Source organism: Phodopus roborovskii, unplaced genomic scaffold (assembly GCF_943737965.1).
Source record: "Phodopus roborovskii unplaced genomic scaffold, PHOROB, whole genome shotgun sequence".
Lineage (NCBI taxonomy): Eukaryota > Metazoa > Chordata > Mammalia > Rodentia > Cricetidae > Phodopus > Phodopus roborovskii.
The window spans coordinates 3,429,452-3,454,485 of record NW_026125554.1 but is presented as its reverse complement, the minus strand read 5'-3'; the positions used below and the strand labels follow the sequence as shown (position 1 = coordinate 3,454,485).

The window sequence follows — 25,034 nt, the reverse complement described above, 5'->3', positions numbered from 1 at the left end:
TGCTGATAGCTATATAGAAGATATATAGACAGATACACAATAGATAGCATAAGTATATGATGTTGAGAGACATGGCAGGTAACTGATAGCAGAAGAAAATGATTAGAGGTAGATCCAAGTACATGTGTGTGTTTGTGTCTTTACTATAATTCTGCTTCCTTTGTCAATCTCTCCATTTCCTTCACCTGATCATTCCCTCTCCCCTTTCTCCGTGTATGTGTATGGCCCTTTTTCTTATGGGATTTTTCCCTAAGGCTAAATCATCACTCTCTCCTCTTACCTCATTCCTTCAATCCTCTACTCCAGTTAGGAATGAACCCATAGCTAATTCCATGCCACCCACCTCTCTCATTTGTCCCTACCTTCAGCAGAGTTCACTAGCACCACCTCTAGGCAAAAACTTCCCTAGATTTGCAGCAAAGAATCTTAGAGGTTCCCAAATTTTGGTTCCCCAATCAGGAGAGATGTAAACTTGGAAGTCATTTAAGGACGAAACTGATAGCTAACTCAGGAGCTAGACCCTGTGGTAAGGCGGCATCTTCAAGAAAGACAGAGGGAAGATGGGAGAGAGTGGCAGAGGAGCCATGTGCAAAGCACAGGGAAGGGGACACAGAGGGACCTCAGGGAGCTTAAGGGACGGACACCAGTACCAAATAGGAGCTTCTGGATAAGATGAAGAAGCCAATACACCAGGGAGCTGTGAGAAAATGAATGAGACAGGGCCAGGATTCAGGGACCTAGAAATCACAAGTGTGACAGAGAAGAGAGGCAGACCAGGAAGATGATTCTTTGTCTCTAAGAAGATGGCAGAGCAAGCAGACTGGAGGTTTAGTGCACAAAGAGCCATATTGGTGGTACATGGATGAGATCTGACTTGTCTGACTGGAGAGCATCACTGTGGATAACACACAGAAAACATGGGAGTTTGCAATCAGCAACAATTTTTTTAAGTGTCTAAAGGAAAACTGATCTGTCAAGAACCTCAGACTGATTCTTAATGGGAATCTGAGCTAGGGTGGAGATGAAAGGTTGCATATCAGGGAGCTAAGTTAGAATGTACAATGGATGGAGATGCTGAAGGGATGTTGGATGAGAGAGGGTAAAGGAAAATATGGAAGGAAAGAGGGCTCTGTTGAGAGAAAGCAGTACTTAAATGAACGAACAGCATTGGAGAGGTATCTATATTATGAGTGACACTGAAACCCAGCCTGCAGTTCTGCAATAGGGTTTCAGGGCAGCATGGAGCAAGGGGACCTGGGGATCATGGGAGGGTGCTGAATAGGAACTCCCCACAACAGTTAGTGTACCATTATGACTGAGATCCAAGAGAAAGTGGCCATGATGCTGTGACTTGGCTCTGGAATAAAGAAGTTGCCCAGCATGCACAAACACTAGATGATTCAGATATTCACCACCAATGCAAAAAAAGTGTTCGATCTTTACCTAAATTGTATAACGGAGCCCACTAATGCAACTTCAGGACAAAGGGCAAGACGAGAAAGGAGAGTGGCCAAGGCAGTGGAGGGAAGAGAAACTATAATCACTCTTCTACCCCCAAAAAGCCCCTGTAGGTGGAGGTAAGAATGGCAGCTGCTGGATTACCTTGAGGAGCCTTTATACAGGAGGAGGAGCTCGGTCCTACCTCAACTTGATGTGCCATGCTTTGTTCAAGCCCATGGGAGGCCTGACCCTTTGTGAATGGAGACAGAGGAGTGGATGGGGAGGGGGTGAGGGTGGGGAACAGGAGAAGAGAGAGGGGAAACTGTGATTGGTATGTAAAATAAATGAAAAATAATGTTCAATAAAATAAGTTAAAAAGAGAAATCACAGCTGATTCCTACAGGGCAAGTAGCAACCCAGAGAGGCACAGACACTGATCTGAAATCAAGAGAGATGGACCAGGCAGGGCAAGGGCTTGAACACACTGCAGGAAGGCCTCAAATCCAACAATGAAAAATGAATATACCAGGGATGTCACTACTTACTCTGCGCTGCCCATCATGGGAGGGAGATGCTGAATATGACAAGCATCCAAGAATGAGAGGGAACTTCAGTCCTGGTGAGACTGTGACCCTCAGAGGGGTGGGGACCAGGTAAGAAAAAAAAAAAAAAAAAAAACCTCTGAACACAGATGTGTCAGGAAGGCAAATGGATGTGCTGGTGTGAAGAGGAGAGAGGGGCTCTCTTTGCATCCCTAGCTCAGACTTCTGACCACACCCCCGCACCGTTCTTTGATGGACTTTCCTGACTCCTACAGAATTTATCCACCTGAGCCCCCAATCCTATCTGCTACCATACTCACCATGCCCAGGTGACCTAAAAACCAGTTCCTCCTAGGAGTCTGAGGGAAGCATCTGAGCCGGGAGCAGGTCTCACAGAATGTGTAGGTCCAGGCAAGAATTCTAGCCAAAAGCCAGGAAGCTGCTCCAAACAGCAGAAGATGCCATGGGGAGGCCAACAGGGAGGTCGGGTCAGTGTGCAGCATCCTGCAGAGCTGATAAACACAGAGGCTCTGTGGCTCAGAAGACAGACTGGGAAACTCCAGGATTCCTGAGCAAGGGCAGACACTGCACTGGGAGCGCGCGGGGGGGGGGGGGGGGGAAGGCATCCACAGCCAACCAGGGAGAGAGAATAAAAATGAGAGAAGGAATAGGAGGGGAAGGGGCACCCAAACAAGAGCTGCTCGGAGTCTGGAATAGCTCTGAATCAAGCACGTGAAACTGGCCCCAGGCAGTCACCCCGAACTCAGGGTCGCTTATGCCAGCTGGCTCCAGAGAGCCACCCCAACGTTCTTCCTGATCAGACTCAGGGCCCTCTCTTGCCTCGCACCCGGGCCTGTACCTTATTTCAGGGGCAGCCTGTCCCGCAAGACTGTCTCTTGCCTCCTGTGAAATGTATTTATCTCCAGCTTCCTAACTGCAGAGAGCTGTGGGAGGCTGGGCTGCCGCTGAGCTGAACCAATCAATCCCTCCCAGGCTCAGCCACTTCCTTCCTGCCTGGGCAGCAAGCCAAAACTAGCCTGGAGTGCAGGGGAAGAACTCAAGACACAGACACACACAGGCAGGGTATCTCTGGGATGCAGCTCTTCTGAGTCAAGGCCAAAGGTGACTCTGTACCATCAAATTTACAGCCACCCCTGCCCTTCCAAGGCCAATGGTCTGCAGATTAAAGCAGTTCAGCTGCCGGGAGACCTAGTTCAGGACAGAACAGTCCCAGAGCATCTCCCCCAAGTTCTCTGCACATCTGATTGGTGGGAATGCAGCATGAAGTATTTCTCATTGCAGAAAGGCAGGGCTGGCTCTGGAATGCCTCTGCTCACCAGATGCTGCGTCTGGTAGAGTTAAGTCCTGTCCTCCAGCACCCCAGTCCCTGAGTGGAAAAAAACATTCTAAACTAAAGCAAAGAACCCAGCCTTGGCCAGACTAAGAGGATGGAAGTCCTATCTGGGAAAGCACACCTGAAGCTGAAGGATCATAGTTTAGAGTGGAAGTGTGGAGATGAGGAGTCAGACTAAAGGAGGCTATGAGCCAAGGTGGTACAGGCCAGGAAGAGCAAGCCTGGGGTAAATCATCTTCCCTCTGTGAAAGGGGGCATCACCCTTAGCAGTTGTATACATTGTCCAGAAACTGTCCTAGATTGCCATGTCTTAGGCTTAGCAGTCACTGAACTCATGCATGGTCATGCTCCCCATTTGTTAGGCAAATAGGAGGGACCAATAGACCCCCCAAAGCCAGAACATAAAGAACAATGGGTAGGCCAACTCAAAGGTTGTCAGATAAAAGCAAGTCCTAAGTCTTGAAACAGGGTGGACAGACAGCTGATTAGCAGTTGATACAAATGGCAAGGTCAGTGGACAAATCCAGATGGGGCAGCTCAGGGCTCCAAAAACCAGAAACAAGAGGCAATGGAGGCTAGTGGTCCATGATAAATGAAGTAATTTTTAAAATGGCATGAGAAAGAAAGACATCACATAACAGGGGGGGGTTTATGGGGGGAATGAATGGGAAATAGGGGAAGGGGAGAGGGGAGACCAACCTCTGGGGCAGGAGCAGCAGAAGAGACAGGCAGAGAAGCAAGGGGGGCAGGGCCCTTTTAAAAGGGGATATAGTGGATATGTACAGGTGATGCTCTTAGTGGCTGCAGCTGCAGCTGAGGGCGTGTCATGTCAGAACCTCAAGGGCAGGCCAGCACAGATTCCTGGATACTAACAATAGGGAGATCAGAATAAAACAACTTCATGACTTCCTTCCTCCCCAGGGGATTTTCTCAGTGTTCTCTCCCTTTTTCGCTAGTGAACTTTTCAACTTCACTGAAAAGCACATGCAAATTCTTACAATTACACAGCAGAGTCCACACTGGACCACAGCAGTATAAGGCCCACACTTGTCAGGGCTGAGGCCATGGCTGGTCGGCTTGACCTAGCCTTTTATTTTACTTATTTGAATTGTGTGTAGGGGTGTTCCATCTGCATATATGTCTATGTACCACATGTATGCCTGATTCCAGAAGATTTCCATAGAAAAGGGTGTCAGGACCCCTGGGGACTAGAATTACAGAAAGTCTTGAGTTACCATGTGGGTGCTGGGAATTGAACCTGGCCCTGGAACGATAGTCGGTGCTCTTAACCACTGAGCTATATTTCTAGACCTGGATGGCTCCTTTTCAGAGAGTATATTCTTGTTCCTTCCTTGCTCTGATTAAAGTCTTAACTGCTTTCTCTTCTACTGTGCCTCTCTTTCAGGAGCACAGGGACTCAGATGACTGCTGCAGTTGAGAGCACAATGAACTGACAGACTCCTCAGGATATGACATTGTGAACCCTTGGCCTGATACCGGCCAGAGAACAAACACTGGTTTGCACTGACAGGAGGAAGTCTGCTCTGCAAACACAGCTTTAGCTTCTGTCTGAAATCCCACCAGGTGTCTGGGACCACACAGACTTTGGCCTTCCCCACCCATAATTACAGGTGCCAGTTTCTAAAAATAAACCTGCCAAGCTAAAATTAAACAAGGATTACACCTATAATCAGGCAAGAGCAATATGAACCAAGGCCAACCTGGGCTACATATGATAAGATAAATGCATGACATATAGCATAGCTCAATCTTCAGATAAATTACATAGACACTGATATAATGTCCTAATGGTTAACCAACACTGTCATCTTGACTGGATCTAGCATCACCATGGAAGCAGACTTCTGGGGGTGCCCATGAGAGTCTTTCAGACAGGATGAAAGACCCACCCTGAATGTGGGCAACTTCACCACCAGGACTGTGAGAGAAATGAGAACTGGGCATTGGTGGCACATGCCTTTAGCCCCGTCACTCGGTGAAGGGACCAGACCCTCACCCAGGCCCCTGTTTTGGCCTCTATGACAGGCTGCAGAAAAGACCCAGCAAGACATAGGCCTCTGACTCAGCACGTGTTGCTTAGTTTCCTTCCTTTGCAGGACCTGCCCTAGTCACTAGGAGGCCAGATACCCTCCACATGACAAGGAACCAATCAGAAGTTAGCTGGTCAACTCTTGGATATGCTTTACGGTAAAGTGGAAAAACAGAAAAACAGTGACATGCAGAGTATAGCAGCTGTCCTGGGAGGTCCTACCTAAATACTCCCCTTACACACCCCAATAAATTCCCCACCTTGCAGTTTCTCCATGTCCTTCTCATTCTACCTGACATGATTAAATGGATAAAGGGCCCAAGTTAACACAGTTAACTCATTAAACAATAAAATACTCTTTGCTTTTGCATCAGAATGGGTTTCTTGGTGATTTTGAGGTTCAGAATTTGGGTACAAAATGAGGAGGCAGAGGCAAGCAGATCTCTGTGAGTTCAAGGCCAGCCTGGTCTACAGAGCAAGTTCCAGGACAGCCAAAGCAATATAAAGCAAAACAAAGGAAATGAACTGAAAACCACACACAATCTCTTTGCTTCCTGATTTAAGATATCACATGACCAGCTGCCTCATGCTCTTGCCATCATGACTTTCCCACCATGATGGACTGAATCTTTCACCTTGAGCCAAAGGAATCCTTTCCTAGCTTACTTTTTCCAACTATCACTGAGAAGGGATTGGTAACTAATGCATGAAGGGGACCCACACACAGCAAAAGCTTCCTCTGGGACTCCAGACTAGGCACAAACCACACCAAATGCCTGTTTTCGCAAAGAGATCCTTTATTAAGCTGGGAAGCAAAGTGAAAGCAAAAGCAGCTGCTCTCTGACTCGCAGGAAACATCAACTTTAAAAACCCTGCAGGGTCATTCTTAAGAGAAAAAGGGAGGTCTGTGCTAGAAAGGGCTAGGATGTGTGGTAAAGAGACAGAGGTTGAGGGAGAAGGAGAAGGGGACAAGGGAAAGGGGCAGGGATATTTGTCCTGAAGGGACAAAGGGCTGCCTCTGGAGAGAGGGGAGACAGACTTGGCAAATAGGCAAATGGCAGTTTATAAAGGTAAAGGAAAAAAATCTCATGTTAGAATGAGGTGTCTAATTTTAATTGGACATGTTAATTAGGTGACCCAAAGTGGGCTTCTGATTGCTGGACCTTGGTGGTCAGCCTCAGGAGGAAGATGTTGGTAAATAAGGGAATAGACTTGATGGCTAGCTTTAAGAATGTAATCTGTTTTTAGCAAGGCAAGAGGGAATGGGAGTGAAGGGCAAGGCCTGCCAGACCACATGCTCTATTGGGCCAGTGTCCCATTCAGAACGTTTGTATAAGGGGTGAGGTCATTGGTGTGATAACCTGGCCATGCGATTAGGAGGAACTTGGCAGATTTACTAAAAGAACGCGGGAGTGTTTGGAATTCTGTGGTAAAAGAGTCTAGATTACTGTAAGCAGATCTGAATGAGACATTCTGACTAGTGTCCAGAGCACCCAATGCTGAGAGAAACTGTGACCATGAAGACAGAGTTCACATGGACTTAAAGGGAAATCGAATTTTCTTGGGAACTGAGCTAGAAGACAGCCATTTTAAGAACTGGTTTGCCATTTTGTTTTTGTTTGTTTGTTTGTTTATAAACATGATGTTTTTGTTATTTGGGAGTCTCACATCATGCATGCCAATCTTTCTTACCTCTCAGTTTTCTCATGTTTGACCCACCACCTCTGTCGTGACTGTTGTAAAATGGTTACCTAGAGAGCTGTTGTCCCAGGATCAACTCTAAAGACACACAGAGGCTGTTGGAGCTATGATCCAAGGGAGCCAGGCTCCAGCAGCAGCATCTAGTGGCACTGGTTCTTCGAGCATGAAAGGTGAGAGTGTGAGTGACTGAGGCCAGGCAATGTGTGGATCATGCAATGAGACCTTGAAAGGCTTGTCTATAATACTGGAGATGTGAAAGCTAAGGTGCTATGGAGTCTCTGAACTAGGACACATCAAAGAGCTTTAAGCACAGAGTGGATTTGGTTCATGAAAGAATGCTGTTAGCAGCAGAGCTGAAGGGACAAGGCTGCTGAAGAACTGCTGGAGCAGAAATGATTCCATCTGTAGCCCCAGATGCTGGACATGGAGTGGTGGATGTTTTGTTGGGTTGGTTTTGTTTGTTCCTTTGTTTGTTTGTTTCCCCTGCTGGTGTTAGACTTGCTTTGTGCTAGTTATTTTTCTGTATCCCTTCCCTATGACTAGGACATTTATTCCATCCTGCTAGATGCTGGAAATGTGTAATACTGGAAATGTGTAGCTTGGTTGTTTTATTTGATTTGATTTCGTCTCATAGTTGAGTCCATTAAGAGGCTTTGGACTTCAGACTTTTCAACAACAGAGGGACTAAAACTAACATTTCCCAGCATGAATGAGTTTTGCACTATGAGGTGAAAATGAAAGTTTATGGGCCAAGACCAACACCTCAAAGTTGACCTCTGCTCTCCACATATAGTCCTACAGCCCCACACAAAGAGTAATAAAACAATCATAGCCAGGGCTGGATGCCTGGCTCAACAGCTAGGAGTGCTTGCTGCTGTTTCAAAGGGCTCGAGTTGCCTCCGGATACCACATCAGGCATCTCACTACCACCTGTAACTCCAAATCCAAAGACTCTGACACCCTCTTCTGGCTTCCCTTGTCCCCTGCACTGAGAAACAGTACCCTCACACAGACACAAAAGAGACACACAAGTGCCCAAGTGAGTCAAACCCAAAGTTCACTTGTCCCCTCTGTTTTGTGCAAAGTTCTTTGGGTGACATCTATACTCTCCTCAAGTACTGTTGTGGGTTAGTGTGATCTGAAAATTATAAAATCAAAGGTAATAGTCACTCCAACATATTTAGTGGGGTCAGGACTGGATCATGTCCATTTGGAATTTCACCAGAGACTCAGTGCCACAGTCAATGCAAAACTAAATTATTCGAGTTAAATTTTCAGTTATTTAAGTCCAAATGGATCAAAGACCTCAACATAAATCCAACCACCCTGAAACTCTTAGAAGAGAAAGTGGGAGGTACCCTTGAACAAATTGGTACAGGAGACCATTTCCTAAACAGACACTGATACCAACAATTAATAAATGGGACCTCCTGAGATTGAGAAGCTTCTGTAAGGCAAAGAACACAGTCAACAAAATGAGAGCCTACAGAATGGGAAGATATTCACCAACTCCTCATCTGACAGAGGACTGATTTCCAAAATATACAAAGAACTCAAGAAGCTAGTTACCCAAACACCAAATAATCCAATTAAAAAATGGGGTGTGGCAGGGCTAGTGGGATGGCTCAGTGGTTAAGAGCACTGGGTGCTCTTGCAGAGGACCTAGGTTCAATTCCCAGTACCCACATGGCAGCTCACAACTGTCTGTAACTCTGGATCCAGGGGATCTTATACCAATGCACAAAAAGTAAAAGTTAAATAAATTTTTTAAAAGGTGGGGTATGGAACTAAATAGAGAATTCTCAATAGAGGAATCTAAAATGGCCGAAAGACACTTAAGAAAGTGCTCAACATCCTTAGCCATCTGGGAAATGCAAATCAAAACAAGTCTGAAATATCTTACTCTGTCAGAATGGCTAACATAAAAAGCACCAAAGAGAGTTTATGCTGGAGAGGATGTGAAGAAAGAGGAACACTCCTCCATTGCTGATGGGAGTGCAAATTTGCATATCGACTTTGGAAATCAGTATGGTGGTTCCTCAGGAAAATGGGAATCAGTCTACCACAAAACCCAGCAATTACACTCTTAGGAATAGACCCAAAAGATGCACATTCATACAACAAGGATGTTTGTTCAACTATGTTCATAGCAGCATTATTTGTAGTAGCCCGAACCTGGAAGCAACCTAAATGCCCCTCAACTGAAGAATGAATGGAGAAAAAGTGGTACATTTACACAATGGAGTACTATGTAATGGGGAAAAAAATGGAATCTTGAAATTCTCAGGCAAATGGATGAAACTAGAAGAAACCATCCTTAGTGAGGTAACCCATTCACAAAATGACAAACATGGTATGTGTTCACTCATATATGGATTTTAGACATAGAGCAAAGGATCGCCAGCCTACAATCCACACCACCAGAGAAGCTAGGAAACAAGGAGGACCCTAAGAAAGACATACATGGTCCTCATGTGAATGGGGAAAGGCACAAGATCTCCTGAGAAAATTGGGAACTAGGGCAGAGCATTCAAAACTAGTAAGTCTCTGTGTCATGATTTGGGAGCTGGTTGGTGACCTAAAAGAAAAAGCCTGGTACATTGCATCCTTACCCAGTGTCAAGAGTACAAGCATGTGCTACTATGTCTAAAACTCTCTGTTTTAGTAGTCTTATGATGAAAGGGGACTAATTAAAGCCCAGAAATGATAGGGAAGGGAAATTTGTAAGATCCCCCTGTGTAGGTGGGAACTTTAATGGAAGGAGGTGGATGAGCCAGCTGATGTGATTTTAGTTACCTTGGAGATTACAAGTCATGAGCATCATTTAACATCATCCTCAAGGGCTCCAAGACTCCTGTTTCCTGAGAAACTGTCCTTCAGTTGCACAAATATTCCTTTAGCTATGACATGGAAGAACTAATGCAATGGCCCACTGCTGTACTCGTGACTGAGGCAGAAGAATCGCTAATGATGCATTGTAGAGAACCATGGAGTTGGCCTGGCCTAGCTACCTTAAGAGACACGTGTCACAGGTTTTTCAGGTTCAAGTCCATTACTCCTGGGGCACAATGTGCCTTCCAGTTCCTGAGATACTGATGCACCCCGTCCCCAGGCAGTAAAGCACTCAGACTATTTTGTGTTTCTCTGTATGATCCCTTAGTAGTCAAGGAAGCATGGAGGCTTGACAGGACAATTGGTCTTTGACATTAATCTTGTATGCCCTGTATAGCTTGCAAACTTTGTCGTATACAAGTGACTACAACTGTATTGATCTTGGCAATTGCCAATATATTCTGTTTCTGATAAAGGCATAAAAAGTCTGATTACTCTCAATAAAATTGCCATAGTTTAAGTTTTACTGTGGACCCTTTAACTGGCCTGTTTACATTCATCATGGATGTATCAGGTGACCTTAGCCAGTAAGTAAGCATGGGTGATTACAATGGATATAAACAAAAAGATGATGGACATATGATACAATTGATAGCAGTTCTTAGAATACAGAGAAGAGCCTCAGTCCTGCCATGAACTGAATCCCTCTCCTCCTCAGATACCTACAGTTGTTTTCATCTCCCACAGGCTAATCTATGTTAGATTATTGGTCAGGGATGCTCTACAAGTCCCCAACACAATACAAACTCTATTCATATTGATCTTAGTTTTCCAACTGAACTGGCGGGGTAAGACCTCATTGCTGTTTATACAACTTACTTTTGTTGTAAGACATGGAGAAATCAAGCTAGACCTGACCTGGAACTTCTTTCATTCTGGCTAGCTTCCAGTGCCAGAGAGTGTGAGGCAAACAGCTAAAATGGAATTACCAATAACTGGACCCTGGATGCTCCAGTACTGACAAGATAAGTGGATTAATGCCATAGTGGTGTGAATACTTTGATAGTAACCAAACACTTTCTTGGGTTTGAAGTTAGCTCCACAACAGAATTCATGCCTGGTAATGTAAACCTGCTTAAATCACATGAGTGGAAAGATCATGGGCCACAGCGGGGAGACTTTAGGACCATTGTTTTGATTAATGAGTATGTTGTCAAACTGTCTCCAAAATACTTAGGTCTGTACCCATAGAGTAGTGCAACTCTCAACCTTGGCCAGAGAGGCATCTTTTTGCTATGAGCAGCTGTTATCAAACTGCTGGGAATAAGCTACTGTTGAATGTTCAGCCCTAAACAGGACAGTGACATCCCACTCCCGAGGCTCAGAGAGCATCAAGAAAGAGGAGGCAGAAATTCTAGATGAAGGGTGGAGAGCAGTGCTGGGAAAGCCTGTCTTCTGGATATAAAATGGTCATTACACCCACAAACTCACTGCAGTTGTGGTCACCTGTGCATCAACACCCGTCATGGATGAGGTCGCACTCCTAGCTGAGGAGCAGGTGACAGTTGGTGGTTACCCAAGGGTGGGCATCATTCTTCTTCAGGAGTAGAGCCACTGGCAAGTTGCCCATGATACATGCATACAAACAACTCTATATAAACTCAGTGGCAAAGAAAGAGGATGGAGAGGAAAACGAAGAGACAGAAGAGATGGTGGCTGGAAGGAGGAAGAACAATAACAAAAACAGGAACAAGGTGGCCACCTGGTGGCCCCCACCTTTAATACAGAACTCAGGAGGCAGAGGAGGGGGATCTCTTTAAGTTCAAGGCCAGCACGGTCTACATAGGGAACTACAGGACAGGCAAGAGTACATGGAGACAGTGTCTCCCTCCCCCACTTTATTTGTGTGTGTGTATAAGTGTGTGTGTGCTATATGTGTTATATATATGCATGTGTGTGTTTTTATATGTTATATGTGTGTGTTTTATATGTGTTATATATGTGTGTGTGTTTTATATGTGTGTTATATATGTGTGTATGTTTTATATGTGGTTTTTTTAAATTATGTATATGAAAGTAGATGATGACTTCATCTTCAGGTTCTCTGCCTTCTGTCCCCTGAGTGCTGGTGTTGCAGATTTGATGCCACCAGACAAGATAGGAAGTTATGGGGCAGGAAGGGTTCCAAAGAGGGAGACCAAGGGGAGGGTAAGAGAGGGAAATAGAGGTGAATGTGATCAAAATACATTATAAACATGTACGTCAAAGACTAAACAAAATTTACTTTTAATAAAACCCCATGCTTGAGCTCAAGAAGAACTCTCATCAGCCAGAAGACCAATGGTGAACAAAAAGTGGAGGGGGTCTGGATCAACTCAGCCTTTTCCCCAACACACCAACAGAATCTGTTTTCCTGTAGACCCACTACTGACACTCTTGTTTATTCAGGGATCCACATAGGCAGGTGGGTGGGTGGATGAGGAGCTAGTAGAGGTCACTGTGTGCCAGTGCTCAGAGGTTCCACCCGCAGCCACAGCCCGCCCTCCGCGCGCAGGATCAGCTCTGGCTGCCTGCGCGGCTCCTTGTCATCAGGCAGGACACGGAAACGCATCAGTGTCAGAGCCAGCGCCACCTTCATCTCAGTCATGGCGAAAGTTTGTCCTATGCAGTTCCTGCGGGGGAGCAAGGTGGGGACTCTTGACTGTGCCTGGTCAGCATGAAGGACAGGAGGGACTGTGGCACACCTGGGACACCGATTGTGCATCCGCATGCCAGGAGCCTGGCTCAGCTTCAGTGCTCAGTTCAGGCCAGGGCTGGGCTCTGAGCATGAAGCGACCAACCCCAAGCTCTGGTGAGTTTTGCCATACCCTGTGCAAAGGACCAGAAGGAGGTCCAGAATCCGACTATCCCAGTCCCTTCACCCTGCGCACAGTCATACCCAGATTCCACCCCTTCACCCTGTCACCTCACCTGGGCCCAGCAGAAAAGGGAATAAAAGCCAGAGGTGACCTCTTTTGAGGGTTTTCTGGGTCAAAGCGGAAGGGGTCATAGACCTGTGGGCCAAGCAAGACTAAGCTGATGAGTTGTGTCTCTCCAGCTCAGAAAAGACAGAAGTGGAGACAGGAGATTGACAGCCTCTGAACTGGGTTTCAGGTAGGACTGTGCCCCTTTCCCAAGTCCTAGAGATGAAGGGAAGAGCCTCACCTCAGGGTCTGGCCAGACTGAAGGATTGTGATGCACTCCGAAAATGCTGATGACACACGCGCTGCCTTTTGGTAGAAAGAGACAATCAGTGCCAGGTCTGTGCTACCTCTAAGGACCATCATCCTCCCCAGGGGCCTCCTCCCAACTTGTGTGGGCACCTTTGGGGATGACTCGACCATCAGGCAACACAATGTCTTGGATGCAGCCCCGGACCAGGTCTGTAGCTGGAGGATGCAGCCGCAGACTCTCCTTAATGCACATGGTGAGGAAGGACAGCTGGGCCAGGTCGTCCCTGAGGAACACAGCACACGATTATCCAGGAGTGAAAACAGAGCCCCACCATCCAGGATTCCTAACCACCTCCACCTTCTTTGGTCTTTTAAACAACTGCACTCCAGAGAATCAAAGTTGCTTGCTTGTTACTTTGTTAAAAGTCTCAAGCAATGGAGAATGACCCAGAATTCCTGATCCTACTGCCTCTACCTTTCAAAATCTGAGATTACAGAGATCAGCCACCAAGGATGGCTCTAGATTGAAGATTAGGCCCTAAAAATGAAAATTAAAAAAAGAAAAAGAAAAAAAATCACAAAAAATTACCAGAAGAAAGCTTGACCTGGTATTAGAAATGCAGATAGGGAAGCACACCCCTCCAAAGGTATCCTTACATGCTTCAGTACATTCAAAATGAACAAGCCTTAAAAATTGTATTAAATGACCTGGGGGAGGTTGCACTCAGCCTGGGAAAGTGGAGGCAGGAGAATCAGGAGTAAAAGGTCAGCCTAGGCTACAGGAAATGCTCATTTAAACAATTATATTATACAATAACAAAAGCAGAATTAAACATTCCTGGGCTGCTGAGACAGCTCAGATGGTAAAGGCACCCTCAGCCAAACATGGAAAAGAGAACTGACTGTAACTTAGTTACCTGCTACACACACACACACACACACACACACACACACACACACACACACACACACGTAATTTAAATTTTTTTAAAGAAAAAATATCCGCAAGGTGCTATGTGGTGGTTTGAATGAGAATGGGCTCCTAGGCTCATATATTTGTTTTCTTAGTTCCCCCATTGGTGAACTGTTGGGGAAGCATTTTGAAAGGGGTGTGTCACCAAGAGTGGGCTCTGAGGTTTCAAAAGCCCATGTCAGGCCCAGTCTGTCTGTCTGTCTCTCTCTATCTGCCTGCAGCCTACTATAAGCTACTTCTCCAGCACCACACCCATCTGCCTGCCAACACACTCCCCACCATAATGATACTAGACTCATACCCTCAGAAGCTTTAAGCAAGCCCAATTAAATGCTTTCTTCGATATGTTGCCTCTGTCACTGTGTTTCTTCACAGCAATAGAACCCTATGACATGTTGTAAGATGCCTTGAATACATAGATGCACTCCATATTCAAAGCTAGTGTTAGGTTTTCTGAATCAACACTTTCAATATCATCCAATCAAACTCTTGCCAGAGTAGTTTTCTTTTTAGAATTTATTTGTTGTTATTTTCATAGAAGTGTAAGAATTTTGATCATGTTCACCCTCTGCTGCCCTTTTTTGTGCTCTTCTCTTTCTTTATGAGCACCTCCCTACTTTGATATTTTATCTTTTCTTTCTTATTTATTTACTGTAAGAATATTTATATTTATTTATTTCTTGTAAGAACAAGATGAGTCTTCTTTTCCATCACTGGGCATCTCAGAACTTGCACACTAGGCAGGTATACATAACTGAACTGAGGCGTCCCCCCCCCAACAAATATCTTATTCTAAGTGGAAGAGTTAAAGTTTCCAAAGATAAGTTGATCTAAAAATAGAAGAGAGAGCCAAGGGAAGGTGGATTTATGAGCTGGAGGCCATCTTGATCTAAATAAATAGTAAGTTGCAGGACAGGTAGGGCTATATAGTGTTACTCTGTCTACAAAAAAAAAATTACTACCATTTACTAAAAACTATTACAAAACCGAAGTAGTAAAAATTAAAATAAGTTTTAAAATTATGTTACTGCACAACAAGAACATGAAAAGAACATGAAAAGAGACATGTGGAGACTTTCCAAGTCTCCATTGGTCCAATCCCTTCCCGACAGGCACAGGGCACCAATATCTGTTTTTTGTTGTTGTTTTGTTTTGTTTGTTTTTATTTTTTTTTCTTTCAAGAAAGGGTTTCTCTGTATTGCTTTGGAGCCTGTCCTGGATCTCACTCTGTAGACCAGGTTGGTCTTGAACTCACAGAGATCTGCCTGCCTCTGCCTCCCGAGTGCTGGGATTAAAGGCATGTACCACCAACGTCTGGTTAGGAAGCAATATTTTTTTGACCTAGCAGTAAGGGTGTTTAAACATCTAAGAGAAGAAAACATTCTGTATATTAAGAAACCATGCACCGAATTAGAATTCAGATGAGAGACTCAGTGATATCTACAATCACTGATTTATATATACATACATACATATATACAGATATATGTATACACACAAGTATATATATACACATGTGTATATATAAAGAAATTGCTGTAAATCAACAATCAAATGACATGTGACCCAAAGGATATATTCTAGGTTTTGGATAGGGTCAAACACAAGATGTTTAAGAGAGAGAGATGCCATGAAAGTCAAACAGAGGCAAGTGGTGGAAGGGGAAAAGGGTAAACAGGTCATAGAGAAGATGCTAGAGATAGAGATAAGGATTAAAAAAAACAAATTAGGTTTGAAATGCCATAATGAACCCTAACACACTTTATGCAAACTAATTAATTAATAAATTAGCTGGAGAGGTGTCCAAACTGGACATGTAATCCCTGAATGCAGAGGCATTAAGTTACTAAGTTCCAGGCCACCCTGTAGCACCCACCATGGTGGCTCACAGCTGTAACAGCAACAGAGACCACAGGATCTTCACTCACCATTCAATCTCCTCAGGCTCCCGGTCCCTCAGCAGCTCCCACACCTCCTGCCGGCAGCGCTCCTGGTATTCGGGGTGTCTCGCCAGATTGTACAGGGTCCAGGAGAGCCCACTGGCTGTGGTGTCATGGCCTGAGGGGCAGACAAGCAAACCTAGATCTCTGGTCACCTCAGCACCACAAGGAGGGCAATGCTCAGGTATTAAAGCCCCCTCTAGGATAGTAGGGAATGAGTGAGTAGACATAGATACCAAATGAAAGGAGCCAGGAGACCTATACCTAGGCTTGATTACGATTCATAAGAAACTAAGGGTGTAATGGAGTCTCCTCAATAAGACCTTTGGATTGACTGCTCACTGACTCCTCTGTGGTTGTATGGGGACCCTCACCTCCAAACATGAAGGTGTCAGCCTCTGCTCGGATATCCTCATCTGACAGCTCCTTTCCATGTTCATCCTAATGACAAAACAAGATCCACAATTCCAGTCATGTCTGAGGGCTGCTGAGCCTGATCTGACACAGCTCTGACAGCCATTGTACTCACAGGACCCTGCCTTGTCTCCCCAAAGCCTGCCCAACACTTCATCCCTTGGTTTCCTGTTTTGCAATATTATTTTAAGATGTGTTATATTTGTTTATGCTGTGGAATATTTGTTTAATGATGCAAAGACATGTTGCATTCTTTTATGTTGCGTTTGTCTAACTCTGTGAAGCTGTGTTACTCTGACAATCTAAAACACCTGATTGCACTAAATAAAGAGCTGAATAGCCAATAGCAAAACAGGAGAAACGATAGGCAGGGCCGGCAGGCAAAAAGAATAAATAGGAGGAGAATCTTGGAGGAAGGGATTGAGAAGCAAGTAAAGGAGGAGGGCATCAGGGGCCAGCCACCCAGCTACACAGCAAAACACAGAGTAAGAAGTACAGAAAGGTATACAGAAATAGATAAGCTAAAAGTCCAAAGGGAAGAGGTAGTCAGGATAATTTAAGAAAAGTTGGCTAGAAATAAACCAAGCTAAGGCCAGGCATTTATAAGTAATAATAAGACTCTGTGTGATTTATTTAGGAGATGGGTGGCAGGACCCCCAAAGAGAGAAAGAGTCTAAGAATAAAAGAGTAAAAAAAAAAAAAAAAAAAAAAAAAAAAGTCTCCTGCTGTTCTTTGCTCCGTTCATACAGAAGCACTTCTGTTGGCCTTCTTTATAACTTGTTCTTTGTTTTACAAGTGCCATCCAAGGCTCTTTAGTATCCTTTTGATCAAATGCAACATTTTCTAACCATGAACATTAATGTTCCTGTAGCCCACATAAGCCCACCTTGGCCAACAAGAGCACATCAATGAAGTCCAAAGTCTTGGACTTAACCTTGGACTTCAGGAACTCATCAACACTTTGACTAGAGAGGATGTGTCGTCTCTCCCTGATGACAGCATCTGTGAAGTTGTGCACCAGGTCGCAGGCCTTGCGGAAGCGCTGCCCATCAGCAGTGAGGTAGTACAGGAAGTCCGCATACAGGAAGACCTGCTGGTACTTTTTTGCTACCAGGGCACTGAGCTCCAAAATGGCAGAAATGTATTCACTGGGAGACCTGCAGGGCAGGCCAGAGAGAGGAAGCAACTTAGTACACACAAAGCCCCAGAGAAGCTCAAGCCAGAGTCCCATGATCAGGATCCATGCTGAAAAGGGCATCCACAAAGCACAAATTCTGTTTTCTGCTCCCCACAAGCAGCTCCTGACCCAGGAATCCAGGGCATACATGGGCATAATTTCCTGTTGTCATTCACTCAACATCCACTCCTGCTCTTCCTCCTTGGTTTCTTAGGACTCTGCCCAGGCTCACACCCTCCTCTCTAGTTCCTTGTTCCCTGTATCTCTCTTGAAGCTCCTCTATATTAGATTGCCCAAGCTCACTGTGTCTAGGACCAACCCACCCCATCCCAGTACAGACACCTTCGCCTATGACCCAGGAAACTCAGGATGGAGTTCACACCCTTCTGGCTAGGCAACATCTTTAAGATCTGGCCACTAGCTGGGAATGCTGGCTCCTGGCTGTGATCCCAGCACACAGGAAGTGGATGCAGGAGGATCAGAGCTCAAGGCCAAGCTAATCTACTTAGTGAGTTCCAGTCCAGGCAACATACAGACTGCAATGAGGTCAAGAAAGCAAAAGGTAAAAGAAGGAAGGATAGGCAAAGGAGATAGGAAAAGGGAAGGAGAAGGGAGAGGAGGTTAGGAAAGAAAGAGTCTATGCAGTTTAGAACTATCTATGATGGTTAGTTACCCTGATAATATATGTAAGATTGAGAGGCATCTTCAAGATTAGTCAAAGTACACATCTGCATGTGTGGGGGTGTTTCTAGAGAACAAGTAAAAACCTGCGCTCAGTGTAGACAGCCTGAAACCACTGTTTGAGAAGGGAAGAAGGAGTTAACTTGTTGGCACAGACATGTTCTCTTTCTACTGCTCAGCCATCATGGGGAGAGCTGCTTTGCCCTCTCATTCCCTACCATGGTGGACTGAAACCATTGGACAAAATATGTCTTTTCTTCTTAACATAGTCTGCTTAGACATCTTATCACAAAAACAAATCAAACACATCTTCCAACCTTGTTTCCAAGGTACCCCTCCATTGCCTGTTTGGCATATCACTCATCTGCACAGTCATTCCTTTATCCAAATAATTGACACTCTGGAAGGATCACTTACTCTCTCTCTCAACCTCCCCTGTCCTTCTATGGCAATTCTCACCCACCTCCTTCAGGGAGTCCCCTCTGCTCCCTCTTGCCAGTCCCTCCTCCCCAACCTTCTCTCTTGATCCATGGCTCAGGTCAGGGACTCACTCTTGACAGTTGCTGTCAAAGCCAAAGAGACATTTCTGTAGACTGTCCAGGGTCATTAGGCTGATGTTCTCAAACATTTCCAGACGAATGCTGCCTTCTGAGGCCAGACGTTTCCACTTAGCCTTTAGAAAAGGGGAAGAGGATGGTGCTAAGTCTTGGCTCCTTAAACCCCTGCCCAAGCCAAAACATCACAGTAGACCTCTCTGCTAGGACCAGCCTCTGGTCTTCTGCCTCATATTTCTACCTGACCTCAGAGAAGTCAGACTTGGGTGGGAACAGAAGGTAGGACTGTAGGAAATGAAAACACAAGGTTAAGAGTCAAGAGCCTTCGGTTAACTCCTCCACCTTCCGTGTGCTGTTGGTCAGGCTATTGCCCTCTTTGATTACTCATAATCAAGCTTTGGACTTGAACTCATTTGTTGCCCCATAAGCAATATCTCAGTGTCTGCTCTACCACACATGCTCTCTTACAGCAGGTGAACTTGGATGCACTCGCTGACCTCCATGACCCTCAGATCCACCATCCATAATGTAAATGTCATGGTCACCTCTACCTCAGGGCAGTACAGAAATTACAACAGACAGCATTGATCCCAGAACTTGCTCAATATGTGTTAGCAGTAGTTATCACCGTCATTAGCACAGTAATAAGTGACTATAGAAATGGCCCTAATTATTTGTAACTCCAATATCATCACCCTTTGCAATGAAATCTGGAGAGCAGTTCCATTGGGAGGTGGGATCCCTCCTCCTAGGTCTTCAATCTGAACTGAATTGGGAACTTGTTCTTGCCTCAAGAGCATTATGAAAGAGACTGAGCTGCTGCTATGGAAATATAGCTTGGAAAGTCACTCTGGATTCTGCCTTCTTTGTCTTAGAACCAGTATCTCCATTGTAGCAAAGCAATGATCCCCTAAGGATGGTAAGGGATCGAGGAGAAGACCTGGCTGCCCTACCAAGACCACTTAACTATTTTTTTTCTCAATACTGCTGACAGAAACCAGGGCCTCACACATGCTAGGCTAGCCAGCTGGAAATGAACTATACTCAAGACTTGACTGACCTTGAACTCACAATTCTGCCTGTCTTTCTAGTGCTGAGAATACAACCATATATCAAAATACCAAGCTTAAAGCCAAGACTGATGTACTAACTAATAATTTTTTAAAAAAGAGCTACTATTCCATGCTCAACATTAACATGTTGGCTTTCCAGAACTTCTGCAAGATAAAGTAGATACTAGGCTTCTGTGAACCCTGTCTACATGCTAAGAGCATGACTCTGTGCTGTCATCCTGATTTCCTTTTATGTGCACATTATTGCTCTCATTTTAAAGATGGAGAAACTGAGGCTTGGAGAGGAAAACTGATGCCCCCCCACAAACCATGCAGTAGAAAAACGGGAGCAGATTGCATCTGTCTGAAGTCACTCCCTTTTCTGCAATGTTCTACATGGGAGCCCGAGTCTGAGGAACTCACATGCATGATGTTCACACTCTTGTTAAAAATCTTCACATAGGGCTTCAGGATGTCAAAGTGGAAGGCTGGTGTCAGCAGACGACGATGGCGGCTCCACTTGTCACCCGAACTCAGGAACAGCCCATCCCCTGGGAGGGCAGCCATGGCAGTGGGCAAAGGTGGAACCTTCCTCTGATTCCCCCCAAGGTATCCCCTGACCCTCACCTTGAGGTACTCACCCAGCCAGGGCTTCAGGAAGCCATAGAAAGTCATATCCTTAGGGGCCACCAAAGCTGCCATGAAGAAGGACAATCAGGGGCCATGGAGAGGGTAAAAGGTGGATTTTGGGAGGGGGTGGGGACTCCCATGGCCTGACACATCCTGATATATATGACAGGGGCACATGATGTCATGACCTGTCATAAACACAACACACATAGTATTCCCTGACATTTCACAACACAGGTATGTAACAGTCTGGCATGACCTAATTGTGCCCTTCAGATAATCTCAGATTGCCATTAAATATGGTCCCTTTTGAGTCCCAAAAGTGACCTAGATATGTCCTAGACACCTCTAGTTCTCTCCTCTGTGCCACACTAAGCACTAAGTGTGCAGACTTAATGGCACCTCTATTCTCAGAGCCATGTGCCCACTGTAAAGAGTGGGCCAGGACCAACCAGACCAAGCTGTCCCATCTAGATGCCAGTGGATCTTTCCCTGCAGTGCTCTGCATACCATCTCTCTCCCAAACCATCTCCATCTCTGAGTTTCATTTAAGATGGCTGGGGCAACCAAGACTTGTTGATTGAAGCAGAGGGAACAGGGCAAGTAATCTATAACTCTATCTAGCGTCACAGAATTTGCCCTGGTGGTTGAATGACTAAAAGCCATCATTCCCAGAAGAAAATAGAACTAGAAGATGAAGAATCCTGATTGCACTGTAAGGTATCTAGACTCAACTGTACCTAAAGATCCCTCTGGTGGACATAACTCTTGTGGATGAGGAGATAGCTCAGTCAGTAAAGCACTTGCTTTGCAAGCATTAAGAACCCAAGTTTGATCCCTAGAGCCCATGTGAAAATGCCAGCAGGGTGGTACCACTGCGGGGAAGGAACAAACAAGGAGGATCCCTGGGCTTATTGAATAGCAAGTCTAGCTTAACTGGTGAGCTCCAGCCAGCGAGGGACAAGGTCGTCAGTGGTCCTAGAAATGAGAAGAAGGGTTGTCTTCTGTCCTCCATATACATGCACACATGCATATACACACATATACATGTGGATGTTCACCCCTATACAATATGTACACACACAGATATTCATAAAAGTGAGTCTTCTTTCTAGTTCTAGAGAAGGAACATAAGGCTTTGTTCTTGTTAGACAAGTGTTCTACCACCGAGCTATGTCCCCAGCAGCTCAGGTGATGGTTTTCTTTCTTGGGTTAAACCACACTGGGGTGAGCATTCATCCCTCACAACTCAAATAGATCTCAGCAGCAAGGGAGATTCAGGACCTTATCCAAAGTCACAGCAGGTTAGCTGCAGAAGCATGGCCACTGTTGGATCTGGACCCATCTGCGCCTCAGCCTGGTCAATCCAGAGATAGGAAGGACTTGGATAAGAAACAGAGAAGAGATCAAGGATTGGGATCCTAGGAAAGATACCTGGTGCCTGGAGCAGTGGGGCAATGAATGCAGGGTCAACAAGCTTTAGCACAGGGATGATGGGTCCTAACCAACAGAGTTGAACATCTCGGAAGGTCTTGCCCATTTCAGTCACCATCCGCATGCCTTCCTCATTGTTCTGGATCTGAGGATGAAGAAAGCTGAGGCTAGTCCTGGCAGGTGTATGGATGCTCCTACTCTGTGTCCACCACACCCCACTTTTTAACCCTCCTATTTGGGTTATTCATCATTGGTTCTTGCTAAGTCAACCAGGTTCACTGTATGTATTTCTTAGTGTATCCATGTTTCTACCTATGTACCTTTCTCTAATGTATCACTCCCTCATCTCTCTGTCTTGTGATCTAAATATGAATGAATAATGGATGGATGGATGGATGATTGATGAGTAAACACATATATACATAGGATAAATGATACATAGGTGTATAGATTAATATGTATGAACCAAGAATAATAGTAGATAAGTAGGTAAATAAGTGATATATAGATAGATGATATAAACAGATAAATGATAGATCACATAAATTGACATGTAACAAAGGAGAAAATTATTAGCTAAATGTAAATGTATATCTCTGTGGGGCTTTTTTCCTTTACTATAATTGTCCTTCTTTGTTTTTCTCTCCATTTCTTTCATCTGCTCACTCTCTGTGCTGATTAGTTTTGTCAACGTGACACAAGCCAGAGTCATCTGGGAAGAGATAACATCAATTGAGAAAGGAATGAGGGGAGAATAGCAAAAGGAACTTTGTGATGTCAGGAAAAGATGGAAATAGCAGCAGACATAAAAAGATGAGAGCTGGGGGATACAAGTGAGGATGTCATCCTGAAGCCTGTGATGATCTCCCTGGAGAGAAGGGGACATCGTGGATGAGGTGCGGTGAGGATTCAATGGCCTGGCAATCACAGGTTGATGGGACAAGGAGCAGGCAGGGGAAAGCAAGCAGAGAATGGAAATAACTCATGAGATTGCAGAGCAAGTAGTCGGGAGGTTTCATATATCATATTGGAGGCAGGTGGATGGGAGCAGACATGTCACCTGTGAAAAACACATCAGAAAACATGAGTGAGTGAGTTCATCAAACGTGAAGATTTTCCGATTGTCTATGAAAGGAAACCTAATTGGCAAGAACTTCAGACCTAAAGTGATGATGGGGACTGAGCTAATGTGATGAGACAGGGACTGAAGGGAGGCTGTTGCATAGGGTTATAGTGATGAGAAGAGGTGACCAAAGAAGCTGGAAGGAAAGAGGATTGTGGTGACAATGGCATTGATGGTGACAGCCTTACAGGTGACATCCATCGGAATGCAAGGTGTGGCTCTAGCAATAGGGAGCCAGGGCACCATAGAGGTGGAACACTGTGGATGGTGGGAGGATGCTGAATTGGAGCCCCTCCCAGGAGCTTAGGCCTGGGTGAGAGGCCAGAGTGGTCCCCCCCCCCAAAAATAGTCCTTCTGTGCTGTGACTCGATGGTAGAGTTCATCCATAGCACACAAAGAATACGGGGTATTACACTCTGGCACTACAAATTCTAAAAGCTCCTCAACTTTGACCCAAAAAAATGGGCATTAGAGTCAGCTGATAAGCCTTGAGAGTCCAGGACAAAATAAGAAAGGACAAGGTCCAAGCAGTTGGCGGAATGAGACTGCCCACATCTCTCTTCTGCCTCATAGGGCCCCTGTAGGGAAAGCAGCTCATTTCAACAGGGCAAGTAGCAGCCCGGAGAGGTACAGACACTGGCCTGATATCAACAGAGAAGCGACCAGGAGGGGCCAGGCTTGGCACATGCTACAGTGAGACCTCAAATCCAACAGCACAAACTGATCGGATCAAGGATATACCTGCTCTGTGCGGTCCACTTTGGGAGCAGGACAGACATGCGCAAATGAGGGCAAGAGACACAGACCATGAGTCCCAGTGGGAATGTGATGCTTGGACCTGGGCCTGGGTTGGGGTGGAGGGAGGCTTCAGAGCACAAGTGTGTGAGGTGCCAGACACGGATGTGCTGAGACAGTGAGGAGAGCTCTGCTGTTCTATGCCCCAGACTTCTCCTGCCCTCGGATCCCTGATCCCACCCCACCCGCCATTCTTCATGTCTGTTCATTATCAGATAATCCACCCAACCGGACCCATTCTCCTGCCACTCCCACCGTGCCCAGGTGACCCAAAAACCAGTTCCGCTTAGGGGCCTGAGGAAAGCATCTAAGTCGGGTGCATTTCTCATAGAAGGAGTAAATCCAGGCCAGAATTCTCGCCACGAGCCAGGAAGCCCCGAAGAGCAGCAGAAGATGCCATGAGGAGGCCAGCACTGGGCCCATGCCCAGCCAGGACAGGCTCAGGGACTGCATCCTGCAGGGCAGATGAACACGGGTGAGAGTCTCGGGCCCAGGAGAGAACCGGGATCTCTCTGCACAATCACTCCAGGGTTGTGGCTCCGTGGATTAGGAGCACAGCAAGGATGGGGGAGGAGATTTGGGGCCTTCCTAAGAGACAGAACAAGATGGGGAGAGCCAACTGTTTAGCATCTAGAATGGACCAGCAGCTAGCTCAGGATCAGTTGCCCAGAAACCACTGCTCTGCTGGCCCAGCTAGCTCCATGGAACCACCCAAGTTCTGACAGAGCTGCTTTTGTTCAGAGCCAAAACCCCCTCTGCCAGCCCCGAGCCTGGTACCTTCTCATAGAAGCAGCTTGTGCCGGAGGGCCTCTTCTTCTGTCCTCTGGAACTTATGTATCCTGCTTCTGACCCACAGTAGCTGTGTGGGGCTAGACTGAATGAATCCCAGGGTCAGCTGCTTCCTTTGCGCGCACACACACACACACACACACACACACACACACACACACACACACACACACACACACCTGAAATGGCAGTCTGGGCTCTGCTCAGGCTGGACTCTGTCCTGGTAAATACTCAGCATTCCTCGGAAACCTTGAAGAGTGGGCTTCTGTTTGTCAGGAAAAGTCATTACATTTCATCACTCCTACAGCCCCCAACCTCAGGAGAGGGCATCTAGTTCTTTA

At 45.7% G+C, this 25,034-nt stretch overlaps 2 protein-coding genes across 3 annotated transcripts in view; both read right to left on the bottom strand.

Annotated features, from left to right (window-relative positions):
• Positions 1-25,034, bottom strand: part of LOC127216705 (cytochrome P450 4F5) — a 64,733-nt gene that overhangs the window by 10,116 nt on the left and 29,583 nt on the right. Inside the window, exons 1-2 of one of the 2 annotated variants that reach the window (XM_051177523.1) lie at positions 2,842-2,958; positions 2,303-2,486 (exon numbers count right to left, since the gene is read on the bottom strand). The exons of the other annotated variant lie outside the window; for it this stretch is intronic. Coding sequence (XP_051033480.1) covers positions 2,303-2,485 — 183 coding nt within the window. The 5' untranslated portion in view covers position 2,486; positions 2,842-2,958. Of the gene's footprint in view, positions 1-2,302; positions 2,487-2,841; positions 2,959-25,034 lie in introns of those variants that run through there. 2 annotated transcript variants of the gene reach the window in all.
• On the bottom strand, positions 12,406-24,745 carry LOC127216707 (cytochrome P450 4F5). Its single transcript, XM_051177525.1, has 13 exons — positions 24,682-24,745; positions 24,160-24,358; positions 21,987-22,131; positions 20,564-20,617; positions 20,346-20,473; positions 18,868-18,989; positions 17,345-17,615; positions 16,419-16,485; positions 16,033-16,162; positions 13,282-13,415; positions 13,124-13,188; positions 12,890-12,972; positions 12,406-12,591 (listed from the first exon to the last, which is right to left on the bottom strand). Exons 1-13 carry the CDS (start codon positions 24,687-24,689, stop codon positions 12,414-12,416), a joined length of 1,584 nt encoding a protein of 527 aa, XP_051033482.1. The 5' UTR covers positions 24,690-24,745; the 3' UTR covers positions 12,406-12,413.

Bases quoted from the DNA above. Each gene is read 5' to 3' on its own strand.
- LOC127216707 (XM_051177525.1), bottom strand. The intron at 13,189-13,281 runs GTGCCCACACAA...TTCTACCAAAAG, and splicing joins TGGTCGAGTCATCCCCAAAG to GCAGCGCGTGTGTCATCAGC. The intron at 12,592-12,889 runs GTGAGGTGACAG...GCTCCCCCGCAG, and splicing joins CCCTTTTCTGCTGGGCCCAG to GAACTGCATAGGACAAACTT.